General features: G+C 35.9%; 2 protein-coding genes and 1 pseudogene across 2 annotated transcripts; 1 reads left to right on the forward strand and 2 right to left on the reverse strand.

The window, feature by feature from the left end:
- Window positions 1–296: 296 nt before the first annotated feature.
- On the reverse strand, window positions 297–5838 carry LOC121774036 (annotated as a pseudogene).
- Window positions 5839–6901: 1063 nt separating this feature from the next.
- LOC121774530 (peroxygenase-like) lies at window positions 6902–8918 on the forward strand. The gene is made up of 5 exons (XM_042171389.1): window positions 6902–7034; window positions 7808–8043; window positions 8118–8212; window positions 8274–8399; window positions 8765–8918. Exons 1-5 carry the CDS (start codon window positions 6902–6904, stop codon window positions 8916–8918), a joined length of 744 nt encoding a protein of 247 aa, XP_042027323.1.
- Window positions 8919–10034: 1116 nt separating this feature from the next.
- Window positions 10035–12052, reverse strand: LOC121774688 (zinc finger protein CONSTANS-LIKE 4-like). Its single transcript, XM_042171551.1, has 4 exons — window positions 11949–12052; window positions 10926–11120; window positions 10652–10819; window positions 10035–10226 (listed from the first exon to the last, which is right to left on the reverse strand). The coding sequence occupies exons 1-4, from the start codon at window positions 12045–12047 to the stop codon at window positions 10131–10133; spliced, it is 558 nt and encodes a 185-aa protein (XP_042027485.1). The 5' UTR covers window positions 12048–12052; the 3' UTR covers window positions 10035–10130.
- Window positions 12053–17895: the final 5843 nt, after the last annotated feature.

The following is a 17895-nucleotide window of genomic DNA, read 5'->3' on the forward strand; positions in this document are numbered from 1 at the left end:
ATCCAGTAGATAGTTTACTTTTTGCCTAGTGTAAACTCAGTAGTTAAAATTCCCAAAATTAAAGCGTAGCAGCAGCCGAACCCTATTCACTACGCACACACTTGATACACCCGCTTCTCTGTGAGATCGACCCTAGTGCAAAATTGGGAGTTATATAAATTACATTAGTTGGCTAGCGAGAGCGTGGACGACTTGATCAAGTGGCAATGACATTTGCTAACTGATCCATCCGGTTCAGTTATCTTCCATATAGCTTAATCCAATCCTAAATCCGCGCTCGCTCTCGTCAGGCACCCTTCCAATCACCAATATCTTTCATAGTACTATAAAAATTGGAATACAGAATAATTTTTTTTTACCATAAGTCATAATAATACTCCCTCATTTATGACACAGAAACCTATCTACACTCTTTTTCTCATGCCATTTATAGGCGGCCACCAACAAAAACACAATTTCTGTATCTAGTCTGAAACAACTAGGAAGCCACCTATACAATGAGAGATTCATCATTTACATAGAACTTTTGATGCAAAATTGCATGCCATCCTCAGTTGTGGGGCTTTTTGCTCTTTTTTGGTGCAGTTTTAGTTAGGCTCTCGGGTATATCTCGCTTTCGTGTGTTATTGCAGTTCTGATTGTTGTCACCGTTGTTGTTCCCTCCAGTGCTCGTTGAACTCTTCATCTGCAACTGCAACGTGTCTTTGACGAAAAATCTCAATCTCCACAAGGTGGATTCACTCTGCAAAAGGCACATCCAAAGTCGGAAGTAGTCCGAGTTAGTTAAAGGATTTTATATGTAAGGGTGTAAAGAAGAGGACTGTGATGTGATCGGACGATGTTGGGAGACCTGTGCATCAATGTCAACTTCCACAGTATCTCCTGATGCTTGAAACGTGGGGTCGTTCTGGGAAATTATTTCTAAAGCCTTATTAATGTCCTCAGGAGATAGACGAGTGATAGCAGTCCCAAGTCGTTTCTTCTCCAGTTGTCATCTTTCTGAAACAAAACATAAATTTAAGCATTACAGATATGTTCAGACCATGACAATCGATGTACATTCAATAATAATATGAACTCAAATGATACAATTGTAATGATTTACAAATGATACTACCATATATCTGATGCCAAACTCGTCCCAGCTGCCTAAAAATGGTGCAACCTGAATTCATACTAGTTATCTGAGTGTCACTACCCATACTATTAATGCAAAGTCTCTTTTCGTGCCTTTTTCTTGTTCATCCCTACCATCTGTTCATCTTGTCGATGGAACCTATTCTCCATCAACAGGGACTAGTGTTGTCAAACATACTACTCATATCACTCTTGATAAAGTCCTATTTTCTCCTAAACTCGCTATAAGTTTTGTTATCTATTGACTATTAGTCATCTCACCAAAACGTACAACTGTTGTTATCCTTCCTATTGTGTCTTTCAGGATCTATGGACAAGGAGGACGATTGGTGGAGGACATGGACATGGCTGTTTGTATTACATGGCACCTGAAAAATGCATATGAGGCAGCACCTCACTTGCTGCAAACGAGGCATAGATGGATCTTGGGTTTAGGGTCACCAAAACCAGTCTTCTCTGGGGAAATGGATTTCCATTCCAAAACTGGGAAAAGAAAATACTTACTAGACAATGCTATCCTGCCCTTTAGTTTATAATATGGGTAGTTTTCATATCTATTTGTTTTAGGATGAAAGTCACTGGGGCATTAATTCATAACTGCAACCATAATTGCTAGAAATTACAACGAGTCAACAATTAATAGTGAAAGTCGCCCTAGGATAAGAGTATCCTAAAATGATATGCCGCATTCAAAATTACTAAGTAAAAAAGCCAAAGATACTATAACAAATAAGGAAACTAAATAACCCAAATAAATGTCACTTTGGGGAAACTCGCGCTTTGGGTTCAACCCCATTGCTTTCCTCTCCCATAACACCAAAAAAAATGAAATTCTTATTTTCATCGTCAAATTAGAATGTCATAACCACACCTTGCAGTGGATATATCACAAATTAAATATACACCAAAAATAGTCAAGATATCACTAAAATGTAAACACTTTATGTAAGGTGTATCATGGACTACATTGTTATAATAGAAGATCCAAGAAATCTATAAAAAGTGATGGAAGGCAAATATGAAAGGGTAATCAAGATATTATCAAACAGAGCAAATACGTACTAAGTAAATCAATAAGTTGTGTTGAGAGAGAACAAACCTGCATTTCTGAAGAACCAAATCTTTGAGTTCCTCAATATGTGTGTCAACTTCATCTAGCTGGAATGGTTAATAAATGCTTTCAGATCATTTCCATGAGGATATCTTAGGTAGAAAGAAAATAGAGGTGGAGAACAAACTAACTAATAATTTCCCTTTCCTTTACGCTATCTATCAAAGTGCAAGAGTCTTTTTTCACTTACTTCAAAACATAATTCTCTAGCCATTTTGGCATGAGCAGCCTCTTGTGCAAGATGCACATCCAGTTGCATCTCAGCTTCTTCTTCTTTCCGCCTTTCTTCCTTTAAACCAGTGTTGTCAAAATGTCGTTCGGGTCGCTCGGGTCGCCCGGGTCGCCTGGGTCGAGACCATCACCGCCCCAACATGGGTGGGTTGATCGAGATACAGGCCGTTGGGTCGAGTGGGTTGCCTGGGTCGCCATTGGGTCGAGTGGGTCGCCTGGGTCGCCCTAAACATATGCTATCTCTGATTTTCTCAAATCTCTTACATGTTTTCTGACTCTCTGAATCACAATTCTCTATATATATGCATGCACCACATCAAACTTTTCAAACCTACTTTCTACACTTTAGAATTCGGCCTCTTCACTCCTAAACAAATAAACAATTTAAAGATCTTTTGTTGCCACCCTTCATATATTCCTTTGTTTTGATATTTTCAGACAATGGTATCAATTATTTATTGTGTTATAACTTATGAATTGTTTTGATATTTTGATCATTTCTATTTTCCACTTTATCTCTATTCACATGAATTGCGTCTACATTTATATTATTTGATATATTATAAACATTAGAGCAATATATTTATTTTATTTAATATTAAAAGGCAAAACAATTAGCCTAGATTTGTGGGTCTCTCGACCCAGTCGACTCGTCGACCCGCGACCCGAATTTTTACCTCATCGACCCGATGCGCCCCGCGACCCTAACAACACTGCTTTAAACAAATCTAGATGTCAAACAGTGAATTTGAAGGAAAAAAAAAAGAACTACTGAAATTGTTCTTTATTGTAAGCATAGAGGCAGTTATAAAGAAAGAAGTCAACATTGCAACTACTATGGACTTTTCAAGGAACAGATAAAAATAACCTCTTCATCAACTTTTGGCAGAAGTTGCAACCATTTTGTCTCAAACTTGTCCAACAAAGTTTTTGCCATAACATGAACATCATCTCTTTCTTCGTTATATTTCATTGCATTCTTGAATATCAGCCTCACGTCAGCGCATATTTCTCGGACATTTTTATATCCAGTACCATCCTTGGCCTCCATTCTGCATTTGATAGTGCTGAAATCCATGGGTTTTATAAGAAGTTATAGAAACATAGGAGGAAACCAGAAGATTGAACTCTGGTGACTTAAGAGGCCGAAACAAGCGATGGGATGGAAATATACTGAACAAATTCTCCCATATGTTATTATTCAAAATCCTTACTAATTTATTCATGAACATATTGGTAAACAGATCTTCAAATTTCTTCGTAAGCATTTCGTATTTTCAGCATGCATGAATTAAAGCATGACAAGCAGCAAGTAGTTTTTTGTTTGTTTGCATGTGATTTTTTTATGGCTTTTTATCATTATTATTATTATCTTGTGTAGTACACGTTTTTATTTTTATTAGAGGGGAGAGGGAGTTGTTATGAAAATAAAGAAAATCAGCTTAACCTCATAGTAGTCATGCAAACCAAGACCTACTACATCCACAGACTGCAAAAATGGTCCCGCCCACTGGTGTTGAGTTAACTAAAATTGCAAAAACCAGCAACAATAATTAAGCAGCAAACTAAAATTAAGAACTACAATCTCAGCACACTTGGAAGTTAGAATATAATAGAGGGCTAACATTGTGATTCAGCTTGTACTATATACAACAGCACTCTTACGAAATTTATCAAGGACCAGCAAACCACCACCAAAAGATTTCATTCACCAACAATTTTATTTAATTTTATCCTACAGGGAAGTTCTTTCGTCAACATTATTTTCTGAGTTCATAAGCACATTCCCAAAACTTCTAGATCGTTAAGAGGAGAAAACGAGAGTCAAACATTACATTTACGAAACCAACCAAGTCCAATGTTACGTCAATCTAAAGCTAGCGCGAATGAAAATTGTGGAGCGACAAATAAAGTATTTCCTTCGTTCCTTATTAATTGAGTCGTTTTTCATTTCAGAACATTCCAAGAGAACTGAGTCATTTTTATTTTTGGCAAAAAGTAATACATCTTCTCTTTCCTACTTTATTATCTCTCTTACTTTTTTCTCTCTTAATCTCTCTAATTTTTTTCTCTTTCCTACTTTATTCTCCCTCCACTTAACGCACTAACCATCTCTTTCCTAATCTTCATGCCGAAAAGAAACTACTCAATTAATAAGGACCGGAGGTAGTGTTAAATAGATTCACAAACTGGGCATCACATTTACCACAAAAGAAGATTAAGCTGGAAGAACCAATAGGGTTTACCTGACGCAACATCGTCCCAAACTGGCCATAAGCTCCTGCATTCTCAGAGCAGCAGCTGCTTCCCTACTTGCCATATCTTGCTGCTTCTTCTTAAAACTGCCCGCAGAGAATTTCTCCCTTTCTTTGTCCTTCGCTAAAGAACCACCTCTTGGAGTGTTCGGGAGTTTCTTATTTGAACTCGAGTAGAATCGCTCAATCTCATTGAGTTTATGGTCAAGCTGCAATTGCATAGATACAAACTTCATCACATATACAGTTGCCAAAACTGTTAAAATTGAAAATAAAATGTAATTAGTTAGGTTGATTAGTTGGTTTTTGATTCTTTTTACTTAGCCTATATATAAGGCTCCCTATTGTATTTTGCTGAAATAACTCTCCAAAAATGTAGTCCATTAAGGAAAATTTTCCTTTTCTCTTCCTTCTCTCTTCCGACGTTTTTCTTCCTTTCCATGGAATTTTCTTATTCCAGATTTCTCTATCAATTTGATTCTCCATTTTTCACAAAAACCTTCTTTTGTCTCATAATTCACTCCCTTATTCGATACAAATAAACCATATACAATCATTATTACTAAGAACGCTTCCTTCCACCACCCATTTTTGACACATTTCCTAAAACATTTTTTCTTCCTAATCAAACCTATTAGTTCAGAAGTGTAAAATTCACTAGAAATTCCAACAAAATCCAATGAAATATACAATGCAACCAAAATTGTAGTAAAAAAAGCTCAGAAAAAATGCACCTGGTCAACTTTTATGAACAATTCATCCACGCCTTGGTTCAAGCTCTCCGCTTGAGACACATCCATCGCCGCCGTTTCTGGCGGCGCTTCAAGAACTGAATCAGTCTTTGCCTCCATCGCCTTTCAAGCCATAAGAAAAGGTCGTGAATCAGAATCTTAAAAAATCCTCCCTAGAAAATAAAGAGAATACATAACATTAAAGAAATTTGAAGGATTAGCCCTAAAACTTACAATCAAAGGACCAAATTTTTCCAGGAAAATGAGAATGAACGCCTACTCTTTACTAAATTGAAAGCTGCAATAAGCAATTTATTAGAATTATTCAATCGCAAAGAACCAAAACAATTTTTCCCAATACACTGAATACGGATTTCTGTTTGCCTGGGTTTTAGCAGATTTTTAGAAACTTAAGCAATTAAAATTAATTGTACTTTTCCTTATGACGTCGCATGAGCTGTTTTTGGGAATTTGCCGGGAATTCCGTACCACTATCGATGCTCTTATGGCTTCAACTACTTGAATTATGTGTCATATTTTCGTGTTGGAGGAATATTAATTTTTTCTAATAATTTTATTTCTTTCGACTCGATAATTTTTTTTAATTTTATATTTTATGACACAATATGTGTATCTTTGGTTGATCATACGAAAGTATTCACCATCTCCAATAATACACTAAAACTTAAAATGATATAAAAATTTAGCTTTAATAGTATTCTAAAATCAATTCTATTTTTTAGTTTTTAAAAGTAAAAAGATATTTATCTTTAGCTTTACATTAAATTAAATATAAAAACTTTTTAAAATTTTATGAATATAAAAAAACATGATATAAAGAATATTGTTTAAAATTTGAGTTTAGTGTAAATAGTTGAAGTAAAATCATATTTGAAGTCATATTTACACTAAATAAATTAAATTTTAGTGTAAATAGATAAGCAAATTTATTGTAAATGTTAGTATTTAGTAATATTTCAAAAATACCTAAATATTGGTAAAATTATTCAAAACAAACCGTTTTAATACTCATCGTTAAAATATCTCATATTTTTAGTAATATTTCAAAAATACCTAAATTTTAAAACTTTTTAACTAACATCTATATTATTAATCAATTACTGCTATTAAACTTCATCATTCCCATTGATATTATCCGTATGTAAAATAAAATGACAATCGACGTGCATAATAAACCGAAGCGGAGACCCGACATGGACCCGAGACCAAGATCCGCCCGACCCGGTTGTGCCACATGCTATCTTACGTGTCAAGTCAAAGCCTCGCGCGAGAAGTCACGTGCCGCCACCGCTCTGCATGCCCGCCACGCATTCTCCTTCTCTCTCGCCACCGCCCCGCCATTCTCTATATCTAACTCACTCTCTCCTTTCTCAATACGGAAAATCAAAGGATTTAGCTCAGAATCAGCGTTTGCGATGGCAAAATCTTACGCTGTTGCCGCCGGTAGTACGGACAGAAATGCCGCATTGTCGCCGGAGGCTCCTCTCGCTCCGGTCACTATGCAGCGCCCTGTGCGGACCGACTTGGAAACCTCCATCCCTAAGCCATGTCAGTTTCTTATCTTTTCCGTTTTATTTAATTTTCACAAGTTGATTCGGCTCGAATTTTAAATGAGTAGAGAAGTTAGTGGAACGTGGATCTTATTTTTTTAAGTATTAATTTTAATATTTTATAATAAAATGTGAGTGAAATGAGGTAGTGTCACATGAGATTCATGGTGAGAAGTAGTATAAAAATAAGTATTGTCAGATGGACCAAAAATGAAACTGAAACTAATAACAAGTAACGACCAAAAATGAAACTGAAACTAATAACAAGTAACGACGGACATATATAAATAGAGTAATATTATTCTTATTTTCTATAAGTTATGATTTGATTTCATTAGTTTATTTACCTTTGATTTATTTCCCTTGTAGCGATAATTATTAATCCCTACGTATCGGTTACATAATACTTCAATTTGATGAGTAAAAACTTATTTGGAAATTTTTACTTTATTACTGTGGATCTGGCCTTGGGAATTCTTTTATGGGGGTTTGGTTTGCAAGTTTATATCCTTTGATTAAATTTGTGGAGTACCTAAGTTTGGTTCGCTAGACTGAATCTCATGACTCAGTCCTAGATGGATAGTCATGTGGTAATTAACTCTCCCAATTTAATTCTAGATTATATCTTGCTAATACTATTTTATCTTGTAAACCAAACACCACCTTCCTTAGCAAAGTAAAACATGGAACATATGGAGATACGCTTATTTTGAGGTTTTACAATTGTAAATGTGAAAATCTATTTAAATACTTAGTGAGTCGCTCTTTCAGATATGGCTAGGGGATTGATAGCCCCGGATATGGACCACCCGAACGGGACGCGGGGTCTGGCACACAACAACTTGAGTGTGTTGCAACAACATTGTGCTTTCTTTGATCAAGATGATGATGGCATCATATATCCATGGGAGACTTATTCCGGCTTTCGCCAGCTCGGCTTCAACATGATCGCCTCCTTCGTAATGGCGATCTTCATCAATCTTTCAATGAGTTATGCAACACTTCCGGTAAGTTCTCGATCTACCCACTTATGCTATACATGCATGCATGTATAGTACCAAATGGTTTTGGATTTTGTCAGGGGTGGATTCCGTCTCCTTTCTTCCCGATTTACCTTTACAACATACACAAGGCCAAGCACGGGAGCAGTTCGCGAACATACGATAGAGAAGGAAGGTAGGTATCGATTCGAACTAATTACCTGATTAATGAACTCTGATTGGAGATTAATAATCAGGTACTGCCCTTCGGAATTTGAGAACATGTTTAGTAAGCACGCCGAAACATTCCCGGATAAACTCTCGTATGGTGAGATGTGGAGCATGACCGAAGCAAACCGAGAAGCATTCGACCTTTTTGGGTGGTATGAATCATCATCTTCATCTAATCTTTATTTGAATTACTCATGTGATGATGATCTTCTTCCTCCCTAAATAAGTCTTATCATCCCCTTAATTGAGCTCAAATCATTTTGAAAATTTTCTTAGAATATTATAGTAAATTTTTTAAATTATATTTTTTTGGGGGGTATGTATACTCTTGATTAACACATTTTGAAAATTGAATATCATTTAAATGCATATTTTATATTGAAAGTTTTAATAGTACTATAATTAATGTATTTCCTTGTTTTTGTTGCAAGATTAATCTAAAAACTATAAGAACTTAATTTTTCAAGCTTAATTTAACTTTTATTTAAAATTTTGATTAAAAACATTGAATGTGCAGGGTGGGTAGCAAGGTGGAGTGGACAAGTCTGTATATTCTAGCGAGGGACGAGGAAGGTTACCTTTCGAAAGAGGCGATACGACGTTGTTTCGATGGGAGTTTGTTCGATTACTGCGCCAAAATGCAGATGGGTGCCGAGGGCAAGATCAAGTGAATTTGATAAGCTTATTTCAAGATGTTGTAGTAGTAAAATATAAACATCTATCTTTGACTATTTATGAATTAGCAATAAATAAAATATGGCTGAAGGTTAAGCGTTTTTTATCTTTATTTTTTCAAAAAAATTAACTAGGGCATCAAATTTTTTGTTTTGAAATAGGGCATTATTTTTTACACGGGTAGCTTAGCTAGTTTTTAAGAAGGTAGGAGTAATTAATTAAGTACTTCTTTTGTTTTATGAAAATAGAAAAAAAAAAACTGTTTGGTCCACCCTTGAAAAAGAGAAATTTTTTTTTATCGATTTTGCATTAAAATCTTTTAAAAGTTCCTATTTTTAGGTTTATTTTTAGGGGGAACGAGGGAGTAGATTTTAGGTTTGATTCATTGGCATGAGGAAAATAGCTTAATTGGTTTTTAAGGAATTTACTAAGTGTTCCTATTTTTAGGTTTATTTTTAGGGGAACGAGGGAGTAGATTTTAGGTTTGATTCATTGGCATGAGGAAAATAGCTTAATTGGTTTTTAAGGAATTTACTAAGTGTTATAAGATTTTAGGTTAGCGGTAATATGGAAGTTTCATTTGTAGTGTTGTGTTGGCTTCTTCTTAAGCGGTAATATGGAAGTTTCATTTATAGTGTTGGTTTCTTATTATGTGCATCGGGTATGAGATCATTTTCTTGAAGAATAACTTGAAATCTACTGTGATTTATCTCTCACTATTCTATTGGACTTGGGGTTAGGAAATTGTCATTTTTGAATTTGTATAAGAGAAGATTTGGGGTTTAGGAAAAAAAAATATTTTTGAGGATAAGAATAGGTTTGGGTTTTAGGGAAAGAAGACATTTTGGTTGGGAAATTTATTGTGCAGAAAATGAGAACTTTTATACCGTAGAACTATGAAGTGTTTTGTTTTTATGAAAGATAAATAAAATCATATTATAAAAATATATTGTACGAACTATTTGACACTAATTTGATGAATCGGTCAAATGTAATTGATCTTTTGCAACATATTTTTACAAATATCACTTACTTATATAACGTGTAGTTTTACTAATAACTAATTACGTGTATATATTTACTCTATACAAATACATTGCTAATAACAACTTCATGGTGGTTGTTAATATAAAGATAAAATAGGTCTTAAGATTTATCCAAAGCATCACATATGCCAAATTAATTGCTCAAATTAATCAACTCCCTACTTAGATCCAAGATTGAATTGGATAGTTACACTTCAAAGAATGTACTCCACTTATATGTGCCAAAATATCCGAGGAGTCATCTTCTTCTTTCACAACCTAAAACACCACATATATACAAAATTAAATGCACATTATAAAAATAATAATAAAGTTTGGTCACATTCAAATTCATTTGATAATTGAATTTGAATAATTTTCAAAATTAGCTGGAAAATTCATGGAGCTTGAATTTGTTTCAATAATTTCACAATAAAAGTTTTTAGTGAAACTGTATCTAATATGTCCACAAGGAAATCAAACGCACCGGTTAAATTAAACGACGTCGTCATTTTTATAATATGGTGTTGTTTTATTGAAAAATAGCAGCAACACCATCCAAAAAAAATCGGCATGCAATGCTCAATTTTTTTTTACAGAAAAGTGTCATTTTGTTGAAAGTTACAGGACATACTCGAATTTGACCAAATTTAACGGGTTTTCAGGCAATTTGCCTAGAACAAAATATCAAAAATGAGACGTACCTTTCTTCGACGATCCGGTATGGAAGTTGAATATAGACCAAAATCTTCATCCACATCATCTTCATGGTTGTTTCCCATATGTCTCCCAACTTCTCCCAATTCATCATTCTTAGCAAACCTTCCTCTCACTCTAGGCCTGCTGTCTGCGAGGGTTTTCCGACAAGCATACTGCATCCATGCATGCATTCATATACATATATGCACGTGATTATATATATTGCAGAAAAATTTATTAATTTAGAATATATATATATATATACACGAAAATGATGACCTTGATTTTCTTACTGAAGTTTCTTTCATTCCTCTTCTTCAAGTATCTATGAATCTTTCTTTTCCTTTCTTCGACTGAGATTTTGCCCACTTTGTATGTGGGATCTTCCAAGCTTGAAATCTCTGATGCTAGAGATGAAGTGGTGGCTGTGGTTGCTCCTCCATGGTATAGATGTTGGCTTTCATTACTAAGTGTCTTAGTTAAAGAGTCCCACAAAAAATAAGTGATTAAATAAGAAATAATAGAAAATTATAGTTAAATAAACAAAAATGTGAAAATAGTAGCTAATGAAATCGAGAAATGTGAATATTACTAGTAGTCAAAATGAGTTTATTATTATTTCCCCATTTTTACCTACATGGATATAATTTGTTTTTGCTATATGGAAAATGTTAGCATGGCTCTTTCGTTCGATTTCACAAGGGCTAGGCTCGATCCCATATATTGAAGCGTATCTAATATATGAAGGGGAGATAAATCAATATAATGAGAGTAATATCAAATAGGCTGATCTTTAAATATCATATTCACTGTGAGACAACTCATATATGAATATTTAAGCACGCTTATGGATGAATCTTAGAATTAAGCTAGAGGAGCAAATGTTTCATCTCAAATCCTCCTCCTATATACATAATCTATTTATTTAAATCTTTCATTAAATGCCCCCTTTAAATTCTTAACATTTATTGTATATTTTTGTCTTCCTCGGTATAAATTTCTAATTTCGTCTTTTTTTTGTTAGATTCTGAGCCCGTTGGCTTCGATGACCCGTTTGGTTTAAACATAGAGCCTGCTCTAATACTATGTTAGTTTTGATATGTGAAGTTAGATTAACCGAATCTTAATGAGATTCTATCTTTAATTCAATTAATTATAGAAAAAGTGATGATCATTATGTATAAGTAAGATCTATTTTTATTCATGTATTTTTAGGCAACTCACACATCTTTAATTTTTTTTATTTTTTTGTATTAGTTCATTCAAATAAAAACCTTTCTTATTTTGTCAAGTGTGAATTACCTGGAGATCGGTCGAGCAGTTGAAAACTCTCTGCATATTATCAGGGATGAAAAATCCAGTATTATCTACTTGAAATTCCAAATCTTGAGATGGCAACATCCCCATGAAAGCCCCTGAGCTTTGCGCCGATGGGAACGGAACCGTAGGCGGCGGCAGATACGGCACCATCATGGAGTCCATCAGAGAGGCCGGCTGCGGCTGAGACGCCTTCAGCCGCATGAAAGACGGCATGCACTCCTCCTCATACCCTGGCCACCGCTCGCCATACGAAGATCCGTTTGGCGCCATGTCGAGCTGGCTGCTCAAGGAGGATATGTCGAATGCGTCTTGATTAGCATCATCGTCGTTGTCGTTGTTGTTGCTGCTGCTGCTGAGGTATTGGTGATAGGAGAAGGATGGGGAAGTGGTGAAATCTATAGCGGCCGAAATGTCACTGTCGTCGTCGAATAGTATCGGCGGGGGCATGGTGTTGGTGGATGGTGGCGGCGGGATTTCATTGTCGTCGAGTATGCTCATTCCGGCGGTAATGCTGGAGAGCTGTATTTGATAAGAAGGGTGTTTTTCAAAGATGGTTGACCCAACATCTGAATTTGGGAATAATTCAGACTCGCTGAATTCCAATACATGGTTTCCACTGATTGCCTCCTGCTAACAAAATAAACAAATTAGCCATGATTGACCTAATTAAATACTAAGTTCATGTATCAACCCTATTTAATTATATACTCACTCCAAACATATTGCTTGAAATCATTATTATGTACATGTAGTAGTAGTGATGGATTTGGGGGGAGCGTCGAGTATCGTTCTCTCAATCCTCATAATTATTATTAACAATATCATGTTGGGATTTTTTTTTTAATTTGCATTGAAAATTATAATTCTACTCTAATATAGTGGAAAACACCTTAAGCCTCCTCCACATTCGTTCATTCCACGCAATGGATATGCACAAAGGCGTAGCCACCAAATTATTTATTTTAATCTAATGTCTCTCCCAATTCTAACAAATGTACTTTGTCATAAATAATAGGCTATGTTTCTGGTTCTGGATCCGTTGATGTGTACGTATCTGTATAAATATGCGATCATCCATATTCCAAGCCACAGACTCATCTCACTTTTCATTTTTCCATTATTTTGCAATTTTATGCATTCATTTTATTTTCGTTATTGTAAATATAAAATAAATATTCAAAGATTACCTCATCAAATAAGAAGGAGAAACCAATCTATATTATTGCAGATATAAACAAATTATACCAGAAAAGTATAACCTTCAATAGAAATGGCTTAAGAAAAAATTGCATGAATATATAAAAGAATATTAATCAGAAGCCAAAGGCAATTACAATGGAGAGTTGCTGATCTTGTGGATGAACCATCTCCTGCAACATTATTCTCTCCCACAATTAAATTTAGAATAATAACAAACTAAAACACACAAAAAAAAGATCGGATCGGCTTTCCTAGGAATACATGCTTACAACATTTTTCTCATCGCCACTTTCGATTTATTCAGAGGTTGAAATTAAACCCCAAAAACAAATGGTAGCTAAAACTTCAAAACCATATATGTATCGGACAAGAAAGTAAGTAAGATCTTTTGTTATTTTGGGGGGTTTGGTTTTATGAGAGAGATTATGAAATGATGAGAGAGAATGAAAGAAGGGTACTAACTCTCGAAATCAATATTATTATAATGTGTGGAGGCAATAATATCCTTATATATAGTTTGGTGGGACATCTAGTCAAACCGATCTTATTGCTTGTCCATACGCGTTTCTTACAACCAAATCTTCGGGAGAGGGCGAGAATGAAAACGATTAAAAATTAAATGTAATGCTCTGATATAATAGTGTATTTTTTTGTAATAAAAGAGTTCTTTCATTGGAAATTAGCATGGACAAATAGAGAGTGAGTCCTTTCATTGTGTGTCACCAAATTTCCATTCAACCACGCGATGAACTAATGGAAATTTTTCTCTATTTTAATTAGTTTCAACAATCTCCTAAGAAATAAATTTCTGCTATTTGGTTTTGTTAGGGTGAAATAATATGACAACGATGAATATGAGTAAAGTTGCAAACAATATATAAATGTTACCCAAATTCAATTAGTACGAGGCATTTTGGAGAGCAACCGAAAAGCAAAACCGTGAAAACTTAGCTCAAAGCGGACAATATCATACTCCCTCCGTTCCATGCTACTCGCACTTTTCACTTTGACAATGTAAATTTGAACATGAGTAATTAGTGTAATTAAATTAAAATTTTAAGTGGAATAAGGCCACACTTGATAAAGGAAACACGAACTAACTCTAATATTTTAATTAAATACCAGAAATTTTTTTTTATCTAAAATAGAAATAGTGTAAATAGTTTGGGACAGTCCGAAAATGAAATGTGCAAGTAGCGTGGGACGGAGGGAGTACTAATTTGAAGTTTGAGTGTGCATCGATGAAAAAATTATTTTCGATCACTCAATACACTGAACCACAACTGATTGCAAATTTGAAAAAAAAACTTAAATATTATACATTTTTTTGGCATTATATACATTGCACTTAAGTCATTATACAATGACTTATAACATTATAATAATTAAATGAAGAACATTATATTCTAGGTCGTTATTAATATATATACAAATTACATTTTCATGCAAATTTCTTCGTCCGAATGTTTGTGATTGATATTTCATTAGACTTCTAGTAAAATTACCTTCAATTTAATTGGTATGCAAAAACATACTTTTGAATATAGAGAGTTACATAAATTTTTTAGAGCATCCGCCACTGTGGCTCCGCGGACGACGGACGATGCGTCGTTCGCGCCCTAAGCTTAGTCCGCGGACGAAGCGCGGACGATAGGGCATCGTCCGCGCACTGTGGGCACCACGGACGATGGCACGGACGATGAGACGCGTTTTTATTTTTTGTTATTTATTTTTAAAATTCGAAATTTGTCTATTGTCACTCTATTTTTCATACGAACATTTCTCGCATCTCTCATTTCTCTCATCTCTCACGTTTCTCCATCTTTCATCACAAACCAAAATGAACCACGACGACGACCGGAGTTCCTCGGAGGACGGTAGTCCAACCTTGACTCGAGCCTTAAATGCAGCTGTGCACGACGCAGTGGAGGAATGCTTAGCCATAATGCAACGCGAGGAGGCGGAGGCGACAGCGGCGGCGGAGCAGATCCCCAGGCCTATTCGACGTCGGACGTTTGTCCCACGCGAACACGACGTAGCTCACGAACATCTATTTGCAGACTATTTTGCCGAGCAACCACGGTGGGGCCCTACGGTTTTCCGTTGCTGGTTTAGAATGCCTCGTTACCTTTTTCTCAGCATTGTCCAGACGTTGGAGTCACGTGATAAATACTTCCAGTATCGAGAAGATGACATCGGCAGACCTGGACTTACGCCGTTGCAGAAGTGCACAGTTGCACTCCGTCAGTTGGCCTACGGTACCAGAGCTGACATGTTCGACGAGTACCTCCACGTCGGGGATACAACAGGCCGCGAGTGCCTGAAGAGATTTTGTAGGGGAGTTGTGGAGGCATACAACGACACATATTTGCGAAAGCCGACAGCTGTAGATTGCCAGGGCCTAATGAGAATGCACAAGACGGCGCACGACTTTCCTGGGATGCTAGGGAGCATCGACTGTATGCACTGGAAGTGGAAGAATTGACCGACGGCGATGAGAGGCTAATTCACTAGTGGATACAAGGGCAGCCACCCGACGATGATCCTCGAAGCAGTCGCTGACCATTGGCTCTGGATCTAGCATGCTTACTTCGGTGTAGCCTGGTCGAACAACGACATCAACGTCCTCAACTCATCCACCCTCTTCACCTAGCAATGCAACGGCAACGGCTCAGCCATCGAGTTCACTGCCAACATGCGCCAATACCACATGGGGTACTATTTGGCCGGTGGCATATACCCAAGGTGGCCTGTTTTTCTGAAGACGATCAGCTGCCCAATTGGTGAGAAGAGAGTTTTATTTGCGCAAAACCAGGAGGCAGCGCGGAAGGATGTGGAGCGGGCATTTGGTGTGCTCCAAGCACGCTGGGCAATAGTGAAAGGGTCGGGCCGTCTCTGGTTCAAGGAAGTCCTCGCCGATGTCATGTATGCGTGCATAATCTTGCACAACATGATAGTTGAACATGAAGGTGGGAGCATCACCGATTGGACCGATGACGAAAGTGCATCTAGCTCCTCCAGCACGGCGACCGAGCCCCCCGCTCGAGGATTACCGACGGGCTTCAATGAGGTTCTATCTAGACATGCCTCAATGCGCAACCAACACGACCATGCGCAGCTCATGAACGACATGGTTGAAGAAGTGTGGGCCGTAACCGCCGTCGATGAGTTTGCGTTTTTTTTAATTCGCATTGTAATGTATTAATTTTATAAATGAAATGAAGGTTTTCCACAATTTTTGTAGTTATTTAAGTATTCAAATATAAGAAAATGCTTAGGGCGCCCCTTAGGGCGCGCCTTAAGGCGTCCCACTGCAGGTGGAAGGGCAGGAGGATAAAATGCTAACGTGGCGGTGCATAGGGCGGGCTTTAGGGCGCCCCTTAAGGCGCCCCATTGTAGATGCTCTTAAGTTTTTTTGGGATCTTTAGAGATTTTTAAGGATTGTTAACTAAGTATTATAGAAAGAAATATTTGATATTAAAGATTTGAAAAATCGATAAAATTATAATAACGCATCGAGTTCATCATGCACATTTACAATTACAATATTGAAGAAGAATACTTATTTTTATCAAGGGGAGTTTCTATGCGAGTAAAGTTTATTTCATATGAATATAGAACTTCCAATGTAAGTTTACACATCGTACACAAAATTAAAATTATGTGTAAGATATAAATAATGGTATTAACACCATGATGTTGTACATAAAATACTAACACATATTAAAATTGTGAAGAAGATATAAATAATGATAGTACTATTGTTGTACATAAAATGTTCTACAATATATAAATAATAGTAGAACTAATGTTGTACATAAAGTATATATTAGTTTTAAATGAAATGTTAGTGGAATGAGTTAGTGAAAGGTGGAACCTATTACTATTTATAATAAAAGTGAATCAGGACTCCTATTTGCAGACTGACTAAAATGAAAAAAAGACTTCTATTCGTGGACTGAGGGAGTATCTATTTACTGAAAAATAAGGGTAAATAAGGGAAGCTAAGAGTATCCACAATAGTGGACTAGCCAGCGCCCTAGCTACCGGTGCGTGGCTAGGTGCTCGGCTACTCCGCTATTGCGATAGACTAGCCGAGAGGACAAAAAAAAGCCCTAGAGCTAGGGCATGGACTTGAGGGCTAGGCGGTGGCTATTGCGAAGTAATAGGCGAGCCGAGCCAATTTTTCATTTTTTTTATTTTTACTTTATATATATAACTTATTGCACTTATTTTTTAATATTTGATAAAAATCAATTAATTCAGTATTTGTTATTAATTTGATAAAAAGAATGTTAGGGCTTACTAGGATGTGGGGAGGCTAGGACATTGGTTAGACTGTTGGAAGGACATGATAATGTAGTAAGAGTATCTCTAAGGGGAGAAGGTATATAGAAAAGATATATTATGTATTTATCTTCTTTAAAGTGAAATATACCAATATAATAAGTAACACATTCCAAATGGAAAAGGTATATAGAAAGGTAAATTATTTTTTAAAAATAAAATAATAGTATAAAATGCATTAAAAAATATAAAGTGTAATACCTTCTCGAATACCTTTCCCCTTGGAGACGGGTTTTTCATGAAAAAAAGACAAATATGGTAGTTATAAGATTTCCATTGATGGAGAGGTATAATACCTTCTCAGATACCTCTTCCATTGAAGAATAATTTTCATGAAAAAAGCTAAATATGTTAGTTATATTAGTTTACCTCTCCATTTACA

Source organism: Salvia splendens, chromosome 17, assembly GCF_004379255.2.
Source record: "Salvia splendens isolate huo1 chromosome 17, SspV2, whole genome shotgun sequence".
Classification (NCBI taxonomy): Eukaryota; Viridiplantae; Streptophyta; class Magnoliopsida; order Lamiales; family Lamiaceae; genus Salvia; species Salvia splendens.